Source organism: Capra hircus, chromosome 14 (assembly GCF_001704415.2).
Source record: "Capra hircus breed San Clemente chromosome 14, ASM170441v1, whole genome shotgun sequence".
NCBI lineage: Eukaryota > Metazoa > Chordata > Mammalia > Artiodactyla > Bovidae > Capra > Capra hircus.
The window spans coordinates 59,650,815-59,675,349 of NC_030821.1; the positions used below are offsets into that span (position 1 = coordinate 59,650,815).

Sequence of the window (24,535 nt, forward strand, 5' to 3'; positions counted from 1 at the left end):
CAGAGGAGCCTGGCGGGCTACCACCCATGGGATCACAAAGAGTTGAACATGACTGAGTACACACATCATTGTTTTTTTAATTACCAAATGTGTGACTAAACCTCAGATAAAATTAATGATGACTAGGCAATTTGAAATAATTAACCAAATATATAGTTTTATAAGATCAATGATTAAAAAGCAACAAGAGGGAACCACTTTCTAAACCACAGCAAATTAGTGAGACCGGTGGTCCAAAGGCTTTTGGTTACTGATAACAGGGTCTAGTTAAGTAACAGCACTGATTGGCCATCCACAAAATCCTCTCCTGACTTGGAAATGAGCATTCCTAGTGCTATGGGCAATGGCACCCCACTCCAGTACTCTTGCCTGGAGAATCCCATGGATGGAGGAGCCTGTAGGCTGCAGTCCATGGGGTCGCTAAGAGTTGGACATGACTGAGAGACTTCACTTTGACTTTTCACTTTCATGCATTGGAGAAGGAAATGGCAACCCACTCCAGTATTCTTGCCTGGAGAATCCCAGGGACGGGGGAGCCTGGTGGGCTGCCGTCTACGGGGTCGCACAGAGTCGGACACGACTGAAGCAACTTAGCAGCAGCAGCAGCAACAGCAGTAGCAGTGCTACTGGACAAAGCTGTTCCCACAAAATGCCTCCCAAAACACTGTCAAAATTAAGACCAAAAGGGAGGGGATTGTAAAATAACGTTGCCTACCATCCAGTTCTACAAACCATTAGCACTGCAAATCTCTGACATATAGTATATCCTAAAAGGAACTCGGGACAAAGATTAGGATGAAGCACTTGTGCTCTGGGAAAACTGAAGAGCTCTTCAGATGGCTAGATATTTTCAGGAGAAATTTTTTATGAATCTAGATTTTTGCATCTTCCCATTCTTAGAATGGGGCTTCCCAGGAGGCTCAGTGGGTAAAGAATTTGCCTGAAATACAGGAGACGCAGGAGATTCAGGTTCAATCCCTGAGTCAGGAAGATTCTCTGGAGGAGGGCATGGCAACCCGCTCCAGTATTCTTGCCTGGAGAATCCCATGGACAGAGGAGCTGGTAGTCTATAGTACATAGAGTCGCAAATAGTCAGACACGACTGAAGCAATGAAGCACGCAAGCACGCATACTTAGAACAGCATTAACACCATTAACTAAGATGTCTGCTTCTCATGACCAGCAGCAAGCTTCTGCTGGGGTTTGTCCTTGATTTCATATACCCCCTTCTCCATAATCACACATATATTGACCTCCCCACTTACCTCTTTGGAACAGTTCTCAAAGCTCTCCAAGAGGCTGTCTCCCAGACTACAGCCTCAACTTGCTGCTGCTGCTGCTAAGTTGCTTCAGTCCTGTCTGACTCCATGCAACCCCACAGACTGCAGCCCACCAGGCTCTCCCATCCCTGGGATTCTCCAGGCAAGAACACTGGAGTGGGTTGCCATTTCCTTCTCCAATGCATGAAAGTGAAAAGTGAAAGTAAAGTCTCTCAGTCATGTCCAACTCTTTGAGACCCCATGAACTGCAGCCCACCAGGCTCCCCCGTCCACGGGCAAGAGTACTGGAGTGGGTTGCCATTGCCTTCTCTGCAGCTTGGCTCAAATAAAGTTTTCTATTTCTTTCTTAGATTTACTATTGATTAAATTTTTCATTGACAGAGACATAGATCCACTAAAAACATGACTTATCATTATTTACATAAAATGAAGCTTTTCACTGAATTAACACACTGATCTAGCATCAAGTATACCTGGCCCAGCTCTATGTTTCATAAGCAACTTCATCAAAATATGAATAGTCCTTAACTTTCTAGTTACTTGCATGTGTAGAAATATATTTTGAGTGAAGAGGCAACATTAGATAAAACAGATGAGAGAATCATACCTACTTTCTACAAACTAAACTCTTGCCAACAAACAAGACTCCTACTGGTATGGGGCGTGTTTGTGCATATATTGTCTTTGGTTTCCTGGTCACTCTACAGCTTGTCTTTCCTACAAATCCTACACCTTTTTCCCTTCATATGCATATTTAGTGACAAGTTCCACCTATGTTGTTGTGAGGCCTGTTTTTCTTCTTTATATTAACAACCATACAATTGTTCCTAGAAAAGGCAAGCATTTTGCATTCATGCTACCTTGAATCCCTTCTACACCCAAATCTATTAAAGTGATTTACTCCTACGGGGTAACAATTTTATGGTAACAGAAATAGAAACATTTGTTACAGGATCAGCATCACTTGGTTTAAACATAAGTGTGTTTGCCTGTAAGAAATGTTTTCAAATATACAATGGCAGACACATTGCAAACATTAATGCTTTTATTCAATTCAATTTCTACAATCAGCATCTGCAGAGTAGCTCCCAGGACTGAGGCACTGTCAGGTATTTAAGGTATAGTAATGTCCGCTGCATCTTCAATTTCCTTTGGAAATCATAAGCATGCCTTACACCAGCCTCAACGCAAATCAGGATAATTAAGGTAATTGCTACCATTCTCTTTTCAAAAGTGAAGTCATTCTAACCCAGGGATTTCTGATCAGATACAGTGAAAGTGAACAATGATGTGCCTGATTGTTATGTATCAATAATAGCTCCTAAGAGCAAAAAAAGCACATGTTTTCTGACTAAAAAGACCCACCATGGAGACAGGCTGGAACCTGGGACCCTTTGCGGCAGTGCTGAAATGCCTGAACCTGGACAAACACCTCCTCAAAAAACAAAATAGAAACAAACTATACAGGATTAAAAATAACTGAATGCATGCACAGGGGAGGGCAAATGCTGGACAAAAGATACAAGGAGACCAAGAAACCCCAACTGCCATTTCTAAACAGCCTGGAGCAAAAGCAGGGGACTACACATGCCCCCTGCACACACCACATAAGGGATGGGCAAACCACCTAAGCCACCCCTCCTGCGCGACCTGTGGAAACATCCCCTCACCCTAGAAAGAGCCAGCTCTCCCGCCTCCGGCAGTGAGCAAGGGCACCTGCTACTTGTTCTCACTCCCTCCTGTGGCAGTGTGCTCAGCCATGCCTGACTCTGTGTGACCCTGTGGACTGTAGCCTGCCAGGCTCTTCTGTCTATGGAAGCCTCCAGGCAAGAAATACTGGAGTGGGTTGCATTTCCTTCTCCACCTGCTGAAGCGGGAACCCCAATAAAGCCTTGCCTGAATTTCTTCTCTGGCCTCTAGTCAATATCTGTTAAGGAGGCCACAAACCTAGTCAACATCACTACCAAAATCTCAGGGGGAGAAGTTTAGTTGGACAACCATATTGAAGGATTACTAGACAAGTTATGATGTAAAGAAAACACTACGATGGAAGCAGTAGAATATACATATGATGAGAGTTCTGTGCAGGCTCCTCTCTGCCAAAGTACTGACAATCACATAAGTCTACTGAGTAGATCCTGAAGATCTAATTGGCTTTTTCAATGAGCCATGAGTCAGGTGGTGCCCCACACAGCACGTGGAGGGGAGACTGGGAGGCGGGAGGCTGCCAAATAAAGAGGGTTCTAAAGGCAAGACAGGAGAGTCATTAACAAAAAAGGTTATTTCAGATTAAGTCATCAGCCTTGAGGGACAGAAGGGTCTTATTAGATGGGTTACCTCATCTTCCTTTGTGGGCTGGAAAGGGCCCACATGATCGCTTACCTCACTGGAGCTGAGGTAACTCCAGAAAATCCCTAACCAACCAGCTAGGACTCCATTTCTGGGGGAGGGTAAAACTTCAGTTGGGTTTCCCTGGTGGCTCAGTGGTAAAGAATCCACTGCCAATGCAAGATACACGGGTTCAATCCCTAGGTCAGGAAGATCCCCTGGAGAAGGAAATGACAATCCATTCCAGTATTCTAGTCTAGAGAATCCCATGGATCCATGGGGAGGAACTTGGCAGGCTACAGTCCATGGGACTGCAAAGAGTTGGACACAACTTAGCGACTAAACAACAAAACTTCAATCAGGCTAGATATTAAGTCCAGGTTCGGTGACATGCCCAGCGTAAGTGACTCTTGGGCCCATGCTCTTCTTTTTAATAATACCAAAATAAGGACTTTCCTGGCAGTCCAAAGGCTAAGACTCTGTGCTTCCAATCTAGGGGGCACAGGTTTGATCTCTGGTTGTAGAACTAAGATCCCACATGCTGCATGGCCACAAAAAAAGAAGAAGAATATTCACAAACATTTTTTGAAAAAGCTTCCTGAATTGCCAGGGAAAAGTAAAAGCAAATTTGAAATGAAGACAATCGGGGGGGTGGTCCTAGGATGGCAGAGGAATAGGACGGGGAGACCACTTTCTGCCCCACAAATTCATCAAAAGAACATTTCAACACTGAGTAAATGCCACAAAACAACTTCTGAATGCCAGCAGAGGACATCAGGCACCCAGAAAAGCAGCCCACTGTCTTTGAAAAGAGGTAGGAAAAAATATAAAAGACAAAAAAAGAGACAAAAGAGGGAGGGACAGGGCTCCATCCCGGGAAGGGAGTCTTAAAATGAGAGAAGTTTCCAAACACCAGGAAACACTCTCACTGCTGAGTTTGTGGCGAGCCTTGGAAGCACAGAGGGCAACATAACAGGGAGGAAAAATAAATAAATAATTAAAACCCACAGATTACGAGCCCAATGGTAACTCCCGCAGTGGAGAAGCAGCGCAGACACCTGCATCCACCACTAGCAAGCCGGGGCTGGGCAGGGAGGCGCCGGCTGCATTGCTTTTTAAGGATCGGCCTGAATGCCCTCAGGGTAACCAGAGCAAACTAACTTGGGCTAGCAGACTATGGGATAGCTACCATGTGAAAAGCTGTAACATAAGGCACCACCAGGACCACACACAGAACAAAGGATGGAACAGAATTAGCCAGTTGCAGACCATCCCCTCCAGTGACAGGCAGCCAGAGCCGGAAGGGCGGGAAGGCGGCAATGCAGCCCCAGAGAGACATTAGCTACCAAACTGCAAGCAGGCTCCTTTGCTAACTAAGACTTGTTGGGGTTCTGGACAGTCACCATCCGCCTGAGAAGGGGCGCCAGCTGTACACCCAGAAAACTGAGCAGCAGGGACGGGAGAGGCGATAAGTCGCAGCGACCGCGCTCACCAAACACCTGAGCTACTCGGACCTGGGAAGGGCACAAAACGCAGGCCCAACTGAGTCTGCGCCTCTGAGGGCTACCTGAGTGCCTGAGCCTGAGCGGCTTAGACCTGGGAGGTGCATGCAGCTGAGAGCTGGCCGCAGACAGTTCCCGGCGGAGCAACCTAGAGCCTGAGCTGTGTGTGCTGTGAGCGGGGGCAGGCCCAGTGTGGCTGAGACACTGCGAGCACACGCCAGTGTTATTTGTTTGCAGTGTCCCTCCCTCCCCACAGCGCGACTGAACAAGTGAGCCTAAAAAAGTGTCCACCACCACCCACCTTGTGTCAGGGCAGAAATCAGACACTGAAGAGACCAGCAAACAGAAGAAGCTAAAACAGAGGGAACCGCCTTGGAAGTGACAGGTGCAAAAGATTAAAAACCCTGTCATTAGTACCGACTACATAGGAAGGGGCCTATAGATCTTGAGAAATATAAGCCGGACCAAGAAACTATCCAAAAATGAACTGACCCCACACTGCCCACAACAACACCAAAGAAAGTCCTAGATATATATTTACTATTTTTACAATCATTCTTTTTATTTCTTCTTCCTTTTTTCAACTTTTTAAAATTTTTAAGTCCTCTATTACTCCTTTAACTTTCAGTTTTATAACCTACTATTACTTTTCAAAAAAAAGACCCTATCTTTAAAGCAAACTTCATATATATATATTTTAATAATTCTTATGACTTTGTTTTTCTTCTTCTTCTTTTCTTTAATATTGTATTTTTGAAAATACAACCTATACTCTAGATTTTTAATCTTTGCTTTTTGGTATTTGTTATCCATTTTGTACCTTCAAAAACCCAATCTTCAGTACCCATTTTACCTGGGAGTGAGATTACTGGCTTGACTGCTCTCTCCTCCTTTGGACTGTCCTTTTTCTCCACCAGGTCGCCTCTGTCTCCTCCCTCCCCCTTCTCTTCTCTACCCAACTCTGTGAATCTCTGTGTGTTCCAGATGGTGGAGAACACTTAGGGAAATGATTACTGGCTGGATCTGTCTCTCTCCTTTTCATTCCCCCTTTTATCCTCCTGGCCACCTCTGTCTTCTTCCTCCCTCTTCTCTTCTCTGTATAACTCCGTGAACATCTCTGAGCGGTCAAGACTGTGAGGCGCAAATAAGGAAGTGATTACTGGCTAGCTTGCTCTCTCCTCTTTTGATTCCACCTCATCTCAGTCGGGTCACTTCTAACTCCCTCCTCCCTCTTCTCGTCTCCATGTGACTCTGTGAACCTCTCTGGGTGTCCCTTAATGTGGAGAAACTTTTCATCTTTAACCTAGATGTTTTATCATTGGTGAGGTATAGAAGGAGAAGTCTTGAGACTACTGTAAAAATAAGACTGAAAACGAGAAGCAGGAGGCTTAAGACCAAATCCTGAGAACATCAGAGAACTCCTGACTCCAGGGAAAATTAATCGATAGGAGCTCATCAAACACCTCCATACCTACACTGAAACCAAGCACCACCCAAGGGCCAACAAATTCCAGAGCAAGACATACCACACAAATTCTATAGCAACACAGGAACACAGTCCTGAGTTTCAATATACAAGCTGCCCAAAGTTACCCCAAAACCACTGACATCTCATCACTCATTACTGGCGACACTTCATTGCACTCCAGAGAGAAGAAATCCAGCTCCATCCACCAGAACACTGACACAAGCTTCCCTAACCAAGAAATCTTGACAAGCCACACCATACAACCCCACCCACAGTGAGGAAACTCCACAATAAAGAGAACTCCACAAACTGCCAGAATACAGAAAGGCCAACCCAAATGCAGCAATATAAACAAGATGAAGAGACAGAGGAATACCCAACAGGTAAAGGAACAGGATAAATGCCCACCAAACCAAACAAAAGAGGAAGAGACAGGGAATCTACCTGATAAAGAATTCCAAATAATGATAGTGAAAATGATCCAAAATCTTGAAATCAAAATGGAATCACAGATAATAGCTTGGAGGCAAGGATTGAGAAGATGCAAGAAAGGTTTAACAAGGATCTAGAAGAAATAAAAAAGAGTCAATATATAATGAATAATGGAATAAATGAGATCAAAAACACTCTGGAGGCAACAAATAGTAGAATAACGGAGGCAGAAGATAGGATTAGTGAAGTAGAAGATAGACTGGTAGAAATAAATGAATCAGAGAGGAAAAAAGAAAAACGAATTAAAAGAAATGAGGACAATCTCAGAGATCTCCAGGACAATATGAAACACTCCAACATTCGAATCATAGGAGTCCCAGAAGAAGACAAAAAGAAAGACCATGAGAAAATACTTGAGGAGATAATAGTTGAAAACTTCCCTAAAATGGGGAAGGAAATAATCACCCAAGTCCAAGAAATGCAGAGAGTCCCAAACAGGATAAACTCAAGGCGAAACACCCCAAGACACATATTAATCAAATTAACAAAGATCAAACACAAAGAACAAATATTAAAAGCAGCAAGGGAAAAACAACAAATAACACACAGGGGATTCCCATAAGGATAACAGCTGATCTTTCAATAGAAACTCTTCAGGCCAGGAGGGAATGGCAAGGCATACTTAAAGTGATGAAAGAAAATAACCTACAGCCCTGATTACTGTACCCAGTAAGGATCTCATTCAAATATGAAGGAGAAATCAAAAGCTTTACAGACAAGCAAAAGCTGAGAGAATTCAGCACCACCAAACCAGCTCTCCAACAAATGCTAAAGGATACTCTCTAGACAGGAAACACAAAAGGGTGTATAAATGAGAACCGAAAACAATAAAGTAAATGGCAACAGGATCATACTTACCAATAATTACCTTAAACATAAACGGGTTGAATGCCCCAACCAAAAGACAAAGACTGGCCGAATGGATACAAAAACAAGACCCCGATATATGTTGTCTACAAGAGACCCACCTCAAAACAAGGGACACATACAGACTGAAAGTGAAGGGCTGGAAAAAGATATTCCATGCAAATAGAGACCAAAAGAAAGCAGGAGTAGAAATATTCATATCAGATAAAATAGACTTTAAAACAAAGGCTGTGAAAAGAGACAAAGAAGGACACTACATAATGATCAAAGGATCAATCCAAGAAGAAGATATAACAATTAGAAATATATATGCACCCAACATAGGAGCACTGCAATATGTAAGACAAATGCTAACAAGTATGAAAGGGGAAATTAACAATAACACAATAATAGTGGGAGACTTTAATAACCCACTCACACCTATGGATAGATCAACTAAACAGAAAATTAACAAAGAAACACAAACTTTAAATGATACAATAGATCAGTTAGACCTAATTGATATCTATAAGACATTTCACCCCAAAACAATGAATTTCACCTTTTTCTCAAGTGCACACGGAACCTTCTTCAGGATAGATCACATCCTGGGCCATAAATCTAGCCTTGGTAGATTCAAAATAATTGAAATCATTCCAAGCATCTTTTCTGACCATAATGCAGTAAGATTAGATCTCAATTACAGGAGAAAAACTATTAAACATTCCAACATATGAAGGCTGAACAACACTGGTGAATAACCAACAAATCACAGAAGAAATCAAAAAAGAAATAAAATATGCATAGAAATGAATGAAAACACAACAATCCAAATCCTGTGGGACACTATAAAAGCAGCGCTAAGGGGAAAGTTCATAGAAATACAGGCATACCTCAAGAAACAAGAAAAAAGTCAAATAAATAACCAAATTCTATGCCTAAAGCAACTAGAAAAGCAAGAAATGGGGAACGCCAGGGTTAGTAGAAGGAAAGAAATCTTAAAAATAAGGGCAGAAATAAATGCAAAAGAAACAAAAGAGACCATAGCAAAAATCAACAAAGCCAAAACCTGGTTCTTTGAAGGGATAAATAAAATTAACAGACCATTAGCCAAACTCATCAAGAAACAAAGGGAGAAAAATCAAATCAATAAAATTAGAAATGAAAATGGAGAGATCACAACAGACAACACAGAAATACAAAGGATCATAAGAGACTACTATCAGCAATTATACGCCAATAAAATGGACAACTTGGAAGAAATGGATGAATTCTTAGAAAAGTACAAGTTTCCAAAACTGAACCAGGAAGAAATAGAAAATCTTAACAGACCCATCACAAGCACGGAAATTGAAACTGTAATCAAAAATCTTCCAGCAAACAAAAGCCCAGGTCCAGACGGCTTCACAGCTGAATTCTACCAAAAATTTAGAAAAGAGCTAACACCTATCCTACTCAAACTCTTCCAGAAAATTGCAGAGGAAGGTAAACTGCCAAACTCATTCTATGAGGCCACCATCACCCTAATACCAAAACCTGACAAAGATGCCACAAAAAAAGAAAACTACAGGCCAACATCACTGAAGAACATAGATGCAAAAATCCTTAACAAAATTCTAGCAATCAGAAAACACATTAAAAAGATCATGCACCATGACCCAAGTGCACTTTCTCCCAGGGATGCAAGGATTCTTCTATATCCACAAATCAATCAATGTAATACACCACATTAACAAATTGAAAAATAAAAGCCATATGATTATCTCAATAGATGCAGAGAAAGCCTTTGACAAAATTCAACATCCATTTATGATAAAAACCCTCCAAAGAAAGCAGGAATAGAAGGAACATACCTCAACATAATAAAAGCTATGTATGACAAACCCACAGCAAACATTACCCTCAATGGTGAAAAACTGAAAGCATTTCCCCTAAAGTCAGGAACAAGACAAGGGTGCCCACTTTCACCACTACTATTCAACATAGTTCTGGAAGTTTTGGCCACAGCAATCAGAGCAGAAAAAGAAATAAAAGGAATCCAAATTGGAAAAGAAGAAGTAAAACTCTCACTGTTTGCAGAAGACATGATCCTCTACATAGGAAACCCTAAAGACTCTACCAGAAAATTACTAGAGGTAATCAATGAATATAGTAAAGTTGCAGGATATAAAATCAACACACAGAAATCCCTTGCATTCCTATACACTAATAATGAGAAAGTAGGGGGAAAAAAATTAAGGAAACAATTCCATTCACCATTGCAACAAAAAGAATAAAATACTTAGGAATACATCTACCTAAAGAAACTAAAGACCTATATATAGAAAACTATAAAACACTGGTGAAAAAAATCAAAGAAGACACTAATAGATGGAGAAATATACCATGTTCATGGATCGGAAGAATTAATATAGTGGAAATGAGTATACTACCCAAAGCAATCTATAGATTCAATGCAATCCCTATCAAGCTACCAGCGGTATTTTTCACAGAGCTAGAACAAATAATTTCACAATTTGTATGGAAATACAAAAACACTCGAATAACCAAAGCAATCTCGAGAAAGAAGAATGGAACTGGAGGAATCAACCTGCCTGACTTCAGGCTCTACTACAAAGCCACAGTCATCAAGACAGTATGCTACTGGCACAAAGACAGAAATACAGATCAATGGAACAAAATAGAAAGCCCAGAGATAAATCCACACACCCATGGACACCTTATCTTCAACAAAGGAGGCAAAATATACCATGGATTAAAGACAATCTCTTTAACAAGTGGTGCTGGGGAAACTGGTCAACCACTTGTAAAAGAATGAAACTAGAACACTTTCTAACACCATACACAGAAATAAACTCAAAATGGATTAAAGATCTAAACGTAAGACCAGAAACTATAAAACTCCTAGAGGAGAACATAGGCAAAACATTCTCTGACACAAATCACAGCAGGATCCTCTATGACCCACCTCCCAGAATACTGGAAATAAAAGCACAAATAAACAAATGGGACCTAATTAAAATTAAAAGCTTCTGCACAACAAAGGAAACTATAAGCAAGGTGAAAAGACAGCCTTTGGAATGGGAGAAAATAATAGCAAATGAAACAACTGTCAAACAACGAATCTCAAAAATATACAAGCAACTCCTGCAGCTCAATTCCAGAAAAATAAATGACCCAATCAGAAAATGGGCCAAAGAACTAAATAGACATTTCTCCAAAGAAGACATAAGGATGGCTAACAAACACATGAAAAGACGCTCAACATCACTCATTATCAGAGAAATGCAAATCAAAACCACAATGAGTTACCATTTCACGCCAGTCAGAATGGCTGCGATCCAAAAGTCTACAAGCACTAAATGCTGGAGAGGGTGTGGAGAAAAGCGAACCCTCTTACACTGTTGATGGGAATGCAAACTAGTACAGCCACTATGGACAACAGTGTGGAGACTCCTTAAAAAACCGGAAATAGAACTGCCATATGACCCAGCAATCCCACTGCTGGGCAAACACACCAAGGAAACCAGAATTGAAAGAGACACATGTACCCCAATGTTCATCACAGCATTGCTTATAATAGCCAGGACATGCAAGCAACCTAGATGTCCATCAGCAGATGAATGGATAAGAAAGCTGTGGTACATATACACAATGGAGTATTACTTAGCCATTAAAAAGAATACATTTGAACCAGTTCTAATGAGGTGGATGACACTGGAGCAAATTATACAGAGTGAAGTAAGCCAGAAAGAAAAACACCAATACAGTATAATAACACATATATATGGAATTTAGAAAGATGATAACAATAACCCTGGATGCGAGACAGCAAAAGAGACACAGATGTATAGAACAGTCTTTTGGATTCTGTAGCAGAGGGAGAGGGTGGGATGATTTGGGACAATGGCACTGAAACATGTATACTATCATATAAGAAACGAATCGCCAGTCTAGGTTTGATGCAAGATACAGGATGCCTGGGGCTGGTGCACTGGGATGACCCAGAGAGATGGTATGGGGAGGGAGGTGGGAGGGGGGTTCAGGATTGGGAACACATATACACCTGTGGCAGATTCATGATGATGTATGGCAAAACCAATACAGCATTGTAAAGTAAAATAAAGTAAAAAAAAAAAAAAAGAAATGAAGACAATCAAATAAAGTTCAAACTTTGGACTTTATTATTAAAATAATCATAATAACAATACCAAAATAAAGGTGAAACAGGCTTCCCTGGTGGTTCAGATGGTAAAGAATATGCCTGCAATTTGGGAGATGTGGGTTCAATCTTCAGGTTGGGAAGATTCCCTGGAGAAGACTCCCTGGAGATGGAAACGGCAACCCACTCCAGTATTCTTGCCTGGAGAATCCCATGGACAGAAGAGCCAGGTGGGCTATGGTCCTTGGAGTCTCAGAGTCAAGCAGGACCTTAGTGAGTAACACTACTGTCCCAAAGCAAACAGAACCTCTTTTTTTCAAGTTATCAAAAATCTTTGAGATGCTGAAAATGAAAGTGAAGTCGCTCAGTCATGTCCGACTCTTCGCGACCCCGTGGACTATAGCCTACCAGGCTCCTCCATCCATGGGATTCTCCGGGCAGGAATACTGGAGTGGGCTGCCATTTCCTTCTCCAGAGGATCTTCCCAACCCAGGGATCGAACCCGGTCTCCCGCATTGCAGGCAGACACTTTAACCTCTGAGCCACCAGGGAACCCTAAAGAGAGATGCTACTTGAGCTTAAAAAACTCCAATACACGATTGCTGGCCTCAGTTCCAAAGTGCACAGGAAATCCTGAACCTAGCTTTTCATCCTGAGAAGTCCATGGGGGGGCGACAGCAAGGGCGGGGGGTTGGTCCTCGTGCTAGTGCACAAAACAGCCTGAGAAGAAACAATTTGAGACCCAATTCTTCATCTGAAAAGCTGTCAGCAAGGTTGGTTCTAGAAAAATTGCCGAAGAAAACCACTTTGTAGTTTGGAATCACCTCCCTGCGGGGTATCCTAACTCCAGTTTCCTCTTGGAAATCAACCCAGTTTCTCCAGGCTCATACCATGAATCCTCCACAACAGGAGGTGGGAGCACCTGGTATGACTGAGCACTAGCACCAGTGCCGCTGTGGACAATCACTCAGCCAGTTCCCCTGTTAGGATAACACTCCCCTGCGTTAATCTGTTCATTTTCTGCTCATCTTCCTATGCTCAGAAAGCCTTCCGCCAGGACTCCTTCCATTCTCTCAGCCGGTCAGAGCAATGAGTCACCCACCTGGCAGGCGGAAGGAAAAAGAAGGAAGCCTGAGTGTTCAGAGGAGCACGGACAGTGCCAAGATTCTGCTCCACACTTGCAGAGGAAGCGTCCTCACTTGGAGGGACAAGAGAAACACCAAGCAGAGGAAAAAATGGAAGCAATAGAGAGGCCCCCGCAAACTGGAAAGAGAGAAACGGAAAAACCAAGAGAAGCCCCATCCAACCAGAGGATGAGACAGCCACACATAAGGTGACTGAGCACCAAGCTGGCCCTTTGGTTGTTGTCACAGGAAGACAGATTTCAGGGCTGGCCCATCCCCAGTTTGGGGTGACACTTATCTGTGCCCCCATGAACTGCCTCCAGCAACTCTGAAACACATGCACATAAAGACATGTGTCACGTAGCAACACACCTTCTGTCTCCTGGTTCTGAGCAGTCCCACAAGCCCCAGAGGAAACAGGTTTGTCCATTCTGTGGATGTAGGTGATGGCAAGGAAGGTGGCTTCCTGGAGGTGACCAGGCATGATGAAATCTCACCTTCTATAGTCTGGCCACAGCAGAGCTGGTAACCATTTTCGTCTCAGTTCATCCACTTGCCAGTTTAAAGGCCATAAGCAGGACTCTGTCTCTTTTGTGACATGGGACACGCCCACTTCCCAATGCTCTTATGAGCTGATCCAGGATGCTAATTAAATATGTGTGTACATGTGCTTTTCACTTTTGCACTGTGCACAATGAAGTCAGGAGCACGGAACCATGAACGGTCTAAATCTTCCCTCCTCTCCAAACAGAAGCTCATGCAAATTCTCCCAAACAGAGAGATACACCCCTGGTAAGGAGACGAGGGACAGGGAGCATCTCCAAGTTTATCTAAAAGGCACATAGTAAACCAAACTCTTTCAAGTGAAAACAGATGAGCAGAGCATTAATAGACTTGCTAAATGGTGACTGTATGAGCCCCTCAACCTGTCAGAGATGTACGAAAATATAAAAGATGTGATATTGGTTACAAGTCACCCCTCCAGAGTTACAAGATGTTAAGGAAAAACTCCTAATATTTAGAGCATAAAATTACTTTCTGGGACTTCCCTGGTGATCCAGTGGTTAAGATTCGGTGTTTCCAGAGCAGGGGGCCCCAGTTCAATGCCTGGTCAGAGAACGAGGATCCCACATATCACAGGGCTCAGCCAAAAAAAAAATTACCTCCTTACTCACAAAGCAGGCTTTCCACTGGTGGGAACTCAGGTTCCAAGGAAGCAGTTCAGGAAACACAGATGAGCTGGGACTTCCCAGGGCCTTGGTTCCCAAAGTGTGGTTTGGGGCCTGACTCAACAACAACAGCTTGATGCTCATTAGAAACACAGACACACAGGTGCTGGAGCAGTCTATCTGAGTCAGAACCCATTTTTTAACACTACTGCCAGGTAATCTGCACACACCTTTCATTTCAGAAGCAGTGTCTAAGGGTCAGGACCCTTTATGATCACACTAAGAGAGCACCCACCCCCACCCATGTTTTAACAATACCAGTCAAAGGGGGCCACCACGTAGCACATCCAATTTTCCAGCGTTCTCTTGGGTTAAAACTAAAAAGCAAAACACTCAAGCAAGTAACACTTGTAGCAATTCTTGGCAAGTGTCTTAGACATTCGCTGAGAAAAACACGAGCAGATGCTTACAGCTCCGTCACACCGTCCGTCCTTAATCCTCAGAAACATCCGTGCATTCTTCACACTTTCAAACATGCATATCCCAGAGCTGATTTTATGCACTCTCCAGTAGGACTTTTCAGACAGCTTTCCTACGCCCGTGCAGCTCCCATCCGGCTGGAGGCAGAGGGCCTGGCACAGGCTGGTGGCAAGCAGAACCACTGCACTGTTGAGCAACACACCCTGCAGAGGAACCAATAGCACAGAGAGGCAGTAAGTGACACGCCTGTGTCTTGCTAGAGAAATATGGCAATAGAGCTCATTTTCTTACAAAAGCTGCAGTGATCGGGATCTTACCAGAAGCTTGGTGAGAAAGAATGAGCAAAAAAAAAAAAAAAAAGGAAATAAAAAATTTAACTGCTATGTAAAGCTAAACAAAACTAAAGAAGGTGGTCTGGTTGACTGTTTATGATTTACATTAATCATTACTCATTGAGACTGTAAGAATCAGCATCAGATGCTACAGAGATTGTAAGAAGATGCAAAAGCCACAAACATTTCTCTTAAGAAGTTTCGAATCACTCTAAGCAAATAGTTTGAATACTAACACAGAGAAGAATAAAAATAGTGTTCTATAAGAGTGCTTGAATTTTGACAAGTAATCTATGGATATTAGTTAAATGTATGCATGTAGGAGGGGCTTCCCAGGTGGTGCTAGTGGTAAAGAACCCGCCTGCCAATGGAGGAGACATAAGAGATGCAGGCTTGATCCCTGGGTCAGGAAGATCCCCTGGAAGAGGGCATGGCAACCCACTCCAGTATTCTTGCCTGGAGAATTCCATGGACAGAGGAGCCTGATGAGCTATAGTCCATAGGGTCTCAAAGAGTTGGACATGATTGAAGTGACTTGGTACTCACACACATATGCATGGAGGAATAAATGAATGAATAAAAAGTATTGAATATAACTAAAGACAAATTAAGTAAATATTCTGTAATCAATTGCTTCGTCAGTTCAGTTGCTCAGTTGTGTCCGACTCTTTGCAACCCCATGGACTGCAGCACACCAAGCCTCCCTGTCCATCACCAACTCCTGGAGCTTGCTCAAACTCATGTCCACCAAGTTGGTGATGCCATCTCATCCTCTGTCATCCCCTTCTCCTCCTGCCTTCAACCTTTCCCAGCATCAAGGGCTTTTCCAATGAGTCAGTTCTTTGATCAGATGGCCAAAGAGCTTCAGCTTCAGCATCAGTCCTTCCAATGAATATTCAGGACTGACTTCCTTTAGGATGGATAGGTTGGATCTCCTTGCAGTCCAAGGGACTCTCAAGAGTCTGCTCCAATACCACAGTTCAAAAGCATCAATTCTTCAGTGCTCAGCTTTCTTTATGATCCAACTCTCACATCCATACATGACTATTGGGAAAACCATAGCTTTGACTAGACGGACCTTTGTCGGCAAAGTGATTGATGCCTCAGCTTTTTAATATGCTGTCTAGATTGGTCATCGTTTCTTCCAAGGAGCAAGCGTCTTTTAATTTCAAGGCTGCAATCACCATCTGCAGTGATTTTGGAGCCCAAGAAAATGAAGTCTGCCACTGTTTCCATTGTTTCCCCATCTATTTGCCATGAAATGATGGGACCGGATGTCATGATCTCCGTTTTTTGAATGTTGAGTTTTAAGCCATCTTTTTCACTCTCTTCTTTCACTTTCATCAAGAAGCTCTTTAGTTCCTCTTCACTTTCTGCCATAAAGGTGGTGTCCTCTGCATATCTGAGGTTATTGATATTTCTCCCTGCAAACTTGATTCCAGATTGTGCTTCATCCAGCCCAGCATTTCACATGATATATTCTGTATATAAGCAATAGCTTAAGAGGAAGATATAAAAAGTTCTTCAAAGTTAGTTAGAAATGTACTAACACAGTATAGAAATGAATAAAAGACACAAATCACAAAATACAAATGATGAATACGCAGAGGAAAAATAATCTATACTAGTAACAAAAATAATAAAGTGAAAATTAAATGTATATTTCTCTAGAAGATCGTCAAAGTTTCTTTCAAGGACTGCCATACTCAGCACCAAGGTCCATAATATTAATATAAATAATATATTGCTCTGTCAAAGGGAACTTGGTAATAAAGAACATAATTTTACCTGGAGAGGTCTGGCCTTTGTCCTAGGTTTCTGAGAAGTAATCGCCAACCCCTAAGGGTGCTGTGCCTAACAGGAGTGTCTTTGCTTGCCTGGCAGCCTTGGGTCAGCCAGATAGTAAAGATGTGACTTAGGGTGGGAACTTTGCATAACAAGGTGTCACCTGACCTCCCAAGAGGTCTCTTCCCTCTGCATCTCTTCCCTCAGTGAATATTAAGTCTGCATCGTTTCTCTGTAATACCATGAATGTGAGAGCACTGATTAAGTTCTGGGTCATTCTCATGAATTATCAAAACTTGATAGCAACCTCAAGAATCCTTCACTCTGAAGTCCCTGTCAGAAGCGAGGGTGGTCATGTCAACTGTCCCCTCTAATCTCATGATTTGACCTTCCCAGGATTAAGTATTGGTACATTTCTGGAAAAAGATTTGTCAATATGTTGCCAAGAGTCTTAAAGGGCTCATATTCTGACCTTTCAATTCAATTTTGAATGATCTAGGCTAAGAAAATAATAAAATATGTTGTCAGAGACATAAGTCCAAGTACATTTTCCAGTAATATATTACAGGTAATAAAATAAAGAAATTAAGATTAAATGTCCAATGACAAATTCATATTTTCCTAATGTTTGAATATAATGTAACCATTAAAAACCATGTTGTCTGGAGAAAATAATAACATCATGAAGGGTTTATTACATAGTAGGTCTAAAAAGTTTTGAAGACAAATTGACTAATTGGATTCATAGTTCACCGGACTAGATATGTTATACTCATTAAAAAGTTGTAACTTCTCGGAAAACATTCTCTTGACTTTTAAAATGTAGATAACAATATCTGTCAGAAATGTCATGGTGATTAGATTTAGTATTGTGTGTGGTGAAGCTCTCAGTAGTGTCTGTAATAAAACAGGCAATCTCACAAATGATAGCTATTGCATTAATAATATCATTTACAGATAAAAAGATAAATTCACAAACATGTATTACAGAGAAAGAAACATAAGCAATATGAAACGATCCCACACATACAACACTCAAAGAGTATAAATACGTAAATATTCTAACTGTTAGAAAAGTTAAATATAGATTTGTTTCACTCCCAAATGTAAGATTCTCTAACTTTTTATTAGAAATCCCCACAGCCATAGTTTTAAGCTGCAAATTCAACTGACATTGGCTGTTACTCCCATCATTTTAGTGTTGCTAAGGCTGCCATCCCTACAACCACATTCTGGGTGGACAAAATGACCACAGGCGTCAATGCCCCGAGTGGAAAGAGATCTAATTTCTCCATTGCGACTTCATTCAAGAGTTTTCCTCAACATAGCAAAAGAAAATACAAGTTTAACAGTATCAACTTTAATGACCTTCCTCCAGTTTACCTTGACAAAAACCACAAACTCTTTTGAAAGGTGTGCGTAGCCTGCTGATGATTCATTATTTATTTTGCCATGGCGATCAAAAATAACCAAATGGCCGGGAACCCGTGCTGACTCAAGGAGTGCACAGCGGTTGGGCTGAGACAGCACCCGCATCTCAGTGGAGGCCCCACCACTAGCCTAAAAGAAAAAGGGAGAACAAAACAAAATGAAAGCTCTGCATAAGCAATAGAAAATGTGTTGACACTCCACGTGTGCACAGATCCAGTGCACTCCATGGAACCCTCGAACTAGCGTACAACAGTGACATGTTTTCTGATTCAATCCTTGTGATCTCCCAGCCTGATTTCCAGGGTCTTGCTCCAAGGACCTTCTCTTCATTTCTCAGAAACCATGTAGAGCGCAAATAACAGCAAAAATAACTCCAGTGGCAGGGTAATTTAATGAGATGTTAATGTGCATTTTATCATTATTTTTCATTTCTTTTTTTGTGTCTTCCTAATTAAAGACTACATGGGATCAAATGATGAAATTAACAGATGTGTATTGCTTGTGAAAAACTGAACAAATCAAGGAAGATAAACTATACTGAGACATTTCTAGTTTGGGGCACTGTTTGAGGTCTGACCTCTCACTGTCTCAAGGAGGCATCTGGGCCTGAAAGTAAGGACTTACTAATGCCGCTTGAAAGGCTTGATCCATGACACTAAGGCTGCCAACCTCAGTGAAGTTTCTTGTGTGAGGATGGCAGACAAGCCACGGAGCTGTTCACCAAGAAATCATCTGATGTTTGATGAGAACTGGGCAGTGAGCAGTGTGGACTGAAGTTAAGAGAGTTGCCACCAGCTGTTCAGAGACCTGACACACCAGATGAAATGCGTATACAACAAGGTGACCTTCATAATAACCAAGGTGGGATTTTTCTCCAACCTAGAGGGAGAGGGGCTTACAGAGAGACTTAATTTGATTTTAGAAAAATAAATAGAACATTTCTTGAACTGTTAATTTGAGTGGATTCCATACCCACAACATTCATATTTATTAAACTTCGTACTACTGACTAGGACCTTTATGAGCAGAATGCACTATAAAATACAGCATGGGGACTTCCCTAGTGCTCCAATGACTAAGATTCCAAGCTCACAATGCAGAGTGCCTCAGTTTGATCCCTGATCAGGAAACTAGATACCATATGCTACCACTGAAACCCAGTGCAGCCAAAATATAAATAAAAAGAGGTATAAAAAACAGCATGGGGTAACATGCCAAGTTCAAAGCAAAGACAAGACACCGTGAAAGAATTGTGACTGATTCATGTCCAAGTCTTTGCAGCCCCATGGACTCTAGCCTGCCCGACTCCTCTGTCCATGGGATTCTCCAGGCAAGAATACTGGAGTGGGTTGCCAGTTCCTTCTCCAGGGGATCTTCCCAATCCAGAGATTAAACTGAGTCTTTTATGCTGCAGGCAGATTATTTATCATCTGAGCCACCAGTGAAGCAAGTAAGTAAATTAATTAATAATCTTTTTAAAAAAGCAATACAGCTTCCCCCTGACTATTTCCCCTCTTGGCATCTTTGTCCTGGAACCTGCCTACTACACTGTGAGAGAGTCAAGCAGCTGCATTGAAAGAAGGATCATACATAGCTGTTCCACTGAGAGCTGGCATCGACTACCAGACAGACCTACGACTCAACAAGCCCCTGGATGACTCCAATCTCTAACATTTCAGCCACTTCACTTGATGCTGAGAGGAAGAGAGATGTGCTACCTTCTCTGGGTCCTGCCCAACTGCAGATAGGTAAACAAAATAAATATGGTAAATGTTGTCAAAAAAAAAAAAGGTGACTGATTAGTCCCTTAGCCTGAATTTCAGTCCTATAGATCATGCTTTTTCTTCAAAATTTATTGCTATCCTTAAGTTTTAAAACAAGCTATAAGTAAAAAAAAAAAAGTCATTGCATAAAATTATGTAAGATTATATGAGAAAGCTGTAGAATGAGGGGTGGAGTCCTGGCATCTGTGCTCCGTGCCTGCTTTCATACTGATTAGCTCTGAGACTTTGGACAACACAGTCATCTCACCCATCAGGCTCCTCTTCTGTCAGAAAGGGATGCTAATGTACTCTCTCACAGGACATTAAAAAGGCTAAATGTTATAACACATAGTTAGCACTTAAAACAGTACATGTCATCCTATGCTTTCTCAGTTTCAAAACAAATAATCATTCATGGATCTTAAAAAGACATTTTTAGAAGTTTTATATATTTTTACATTTTTATTTTTAATTGTAGGATAATTACTTTACACTATTGTGATGGTTCCTGCTGTGTATCAAAATGAATCAGCCATAGGTATACCTACGTCCCTTTCCTCTTAAACCTTCCTCCCACCTCCTTTTCCATCCCACCCCTCTAGGTTGTCACAGAGCACCAGCTTTGGGTTCCTTTCACACCTAAACTAAGTAATCTCATACACTCACTCACAAAGCACACTGTGCTGTGCTTAGCTGCTCAAGTTGTGTCCAATTCTTCGCAACCCTATGGACTGTAGCCCACCAGGCTCCTCTGTCCATGAGATTTTTCAGGCAAGAATACTGCAGTGGGGAGCCATTTCCTTCTCCAGGAGATCTTCCCAATCCAGGGATCAAACCTGGGTCTCCTTCATTGTAGGCAGATTCTTTACCAACTGATCCACCAGGGAAGCCCAACTAAGTAATACAAGGCATAATTATGTGAAACTATTGGTTTTCTCCTAATAATGTGATCCTTGAAGGGGCCTTTGAGAGGTCAGATTTCCCATTTTGAGGCTCACTGAAATTTTGAATGTTCTCAGAGACGTATTCTACTTTTTCTTGTCTAAATTCTAACTGCTGAAATTTAAGGCCATTTACACAACAAAATCTCAAAAATCAGTGAGACAAAACAACATGAAAAAGTGGAAGCAAAAGCCAAAGGAAAACACAAATTCATAATCTTATGAAAGTGTCTTGTGCAAGAATATATTATATATATATATGGATACAATATATTTGACATACAGCAAAAACAAAGATTACCACATACCATTCCAGTGACAGAGCCATTGTCAAGAGCCAGAGAAATGTGCCTCAATTCATGACTTTGGAAAATGCATACATTTCCTTTGTTGAAAATAACGTCAAAGAGACCTATAAAACATTTTAAGTATTAGCAAGTAATTTGTGCTCTTAAAGCTTTTTTTCTTATTCAATTATACATTGAAACCTCCTAACAATACATTTTATGGCAGCTCTCAGTTAAATGTTTTTAATTAGTCAAAAGGTAGAAGAATGTTGGTAACCTTTAATAATCTACATGTTGCTTGGCATCTGGTGGCATTTCCAAGGAAAATATCTAATGCCTTCCCAAAATAAACTGCAAACTCCTGGGACAATCCAAAAGAAAGCAAAAAACCAAAAACCAAAAAACACTCAATTGAACTGTTGCCAGGAAGACAAATTATCCTAGTGTGAAAACCCATTTCCATTCTCAAGTCCCAGAGACTTGAGATAAAATAAACTGATGCATTCTAAAATTAAATACATACTATTAGGGCATTGGTGACTGGTTTGTATGATTATCATAACAAAGGTTATGTCAACATATATTTGATTGCTTTTAGCTTTAAGTATACTTTTACATGCCATTTTATCTTGAAACAAAGCTTTTCTTAAGGTCATGAATTTTTTTTACCACTCTTTGTACAGCTAAAAACCAACACTTAGAACAGTGCCTAGAACATAGCAGGCGCTCAAGAAACATTTTTTACACAAGATCCCTAATTAGATCCTCCAAAACAAATACAAATGCTGCATATCACTTACATGTGAAATCTAAAAACCAAAACAAATACATACTGAGAACAAATGGTTGGCTGTCAGAAGGAGGGGGTAGAGGGTGGCAAAACAGGTGAAGGGAATTAAGAGGTACAAACCTCCAGTCTTATGATAATTAAGTTACAAGGATGTAATGTAAAGCATAAGGAATATGGTCAATAGTTCAGTTCAGTCACTCAGTCCTGTCTGTCTTTTTGCGACCCTATGAATCGCAGCATGCCAGGCCTCCCTATCCATCACCAACTTCCGGACTTCACTCAAATTCATGTCCATCAAGTCGGTGATGCAATCCAACCATCTCATCTTCTGTCTTCCCCTTCTCCTCCTGCCCCCAATCTTTCCCAGTATCAGAGTCTTTTCCAATGAGTCAACTCTTCACATGAAGTGGCCAAAGTATTGGGGTTTCAGTTTTAGCATCAGTCTTTCCAATGAACACCCCAGGGCTGATGGACTGGTTGGATCTCCTTGCAGTCCAAGGGACTCTTAAGAGTCTTCTCCAACACCATAGTTCAAAAGCATCAATTCTTCAGCACTCAGCTTTCTTCACAGTCCAACTCTCACATCCATACATGACCAATGGAAAAACCATAGCCTTGACTAGACAGACTTTTGTTGGCAAAGTAATATCTCTGCTTTTAAATATGCTGTCTAGGTTGGTCCTAACTTTCCTTCCAAGGAGTAAGTGTCTTTTAATTTCATGGCTGCAATCACCATCTGCAGTGATTTTGGAGCCCCAAAAAATAAAGTCTGACACTGTTTCCACATCTATTTCCCATGAAGTGATTGGACCAGATGCCATGATCTTTGTTTTCTGAATGTTGAGCTTTAAGCCAACTTTTTCACTCTCCTCTTTCACTTTCATCAAGAGGCTTTTTAGTTCCTCTTCACTTTCTGCCATAAAGGTGGTGTCCTCTGCATATCTGAGGTTATTGATATTTCTCCTGGCAATCTTGATTCCAGCTTGTGCTTCTTTCAGCCCAGCTTTCTCATGATGTACTCTGCATATAAGTTAAATAAGCAGGGTGACAATATACAGCCTGACGTACTCCTTTTCCTATTTGGAACCAGTCTGTTGTTCCATGTCCAGTTCTAACTGTTGCTTCCTGACCTGCATATAGGTTTCTCAAGAGGCAGGTCAGGTGGTCTGGTATTCCCATCTCTTTCAGAATTTTTTAGTTTATTGTGATCCACACAGTCAAAGGCTTTGGCATAGTCAGTAAAGCAGAAATAGATGTTTTTTCTGGAACTCTCTTGCTTTTCTGATGATCCAGCAGATGTTGGCAATTTGATCTCTGGTTCCTCGGCCTTTTCTAAAACCAGCTTCAACATCTGGAAGTTTGCAGTTCATGTATTGCTGAAGGCTGGCTTGGAGAATTTTGAGCATTAGTTTACTAACATGTGAGATGAGTGCAATTGTGCAGTAGTTTGAGCATTCTTTGGCATTGCCTTTCTTTGGGAGTGGAATGAAAACTGACCTTTTCCAGCCCTGTGGCCACTGCTGAGTTTTCAAAATTTGCTGGCATATTGAGTGCAGCATCATCTTTCAGGATTTGAAATAGCTCAACTGGAATTCCATCATCTCCACTAGCTTTGTTCATAGTGATGCTTTCTAAGGCCCCCTTGACTTCACATTCCAGGATGTCTGGCTCTAGGTGAGTGATCGTACCATCATGATTATCTGCATCGTGAAGATCTTTTTTGTACAGTTCTTCTCTGTATTTTTGCCACCTCTTCTTAATATCTTCTGCTTCTTTTAGGTCCGTACTATTTCCGTCCTTTATCAAACTCATCTTTGCATTAAATGTTCCTTTGGTATCCCTAATTTTCTTGGAGAGATCTCTAGTCTTTCCCATTCTGTTGTTTTTCTCTATTTCCTTGCATTGATCACTGAGGAAGAGTTTCTTATCTCTCCTTGCTATTTTTTGGAACTCTGCATTCAGATGCTTATATCTTTCCTTTTCTCCTTTGCTTTTCCCTTCTCTTCTTTTCACAGCTATTTGAAAGGCCTCCCCAGACAGCCATTTTGCTTTTTTGCATTTCTTTTCCATGGGGATGGTCTTGATCCCTGTCTTCTGTACAATGTCATGAACCTCCGTCCGTAGTTCATCAGGCACTCTTGTCTATCAGATCTAGTCCTTTAAATCTATTTCTCACTTCCACTGCATAATCATAAGGGATTTGATTTAGGTCATACCTGAATGGTCTAGCGGGTTTTCTACTTTCTTCAATTTAAGTCTGAATTTGGCAATAAGGAGAACACTGTACTAATTTTCTGTGAGGACAGATGATCACTAAACTTATAATTGTGATCATTTCATAACATTTGCAATTGT

The 24,535-nt window shown here is 41.4% G+C and overlaps 1 protein-coding gene across 1 annotated transcript in view; it reads right to left on the reverse strand.

Moving 5' to 3' along the window:
* Nucleotides 1–19,050, reverse strand: part of LOC108633274 — a 31,170-nt gene extending 12,120 nt beyond the window's left edge. Inside the window, exons 1-4 of the mRNA XM_018058098.1 lie at nucleotides 19,024–19,050; nucleotides 18,352–18,528; nucleotides 17,137–17,200; nucleotides 14,842–15,107 (exon numbers count right to left, since the gene is read on the reverse strand). Coding sequence (XP_017913587.1) covers nucleotides 14,842–15,107; nucleotides 17,137–17,200; nucleotides 18,352–18,528; nucleotides 19,024–19,050 — 534 coding nt within the window. The remainder of the gene's footprint in view (nucleotides 1–14,841; nucleotides 15,108–17,136; nucleotides 17,201–18,351; nucleotides 18,529–19,023) is intronic.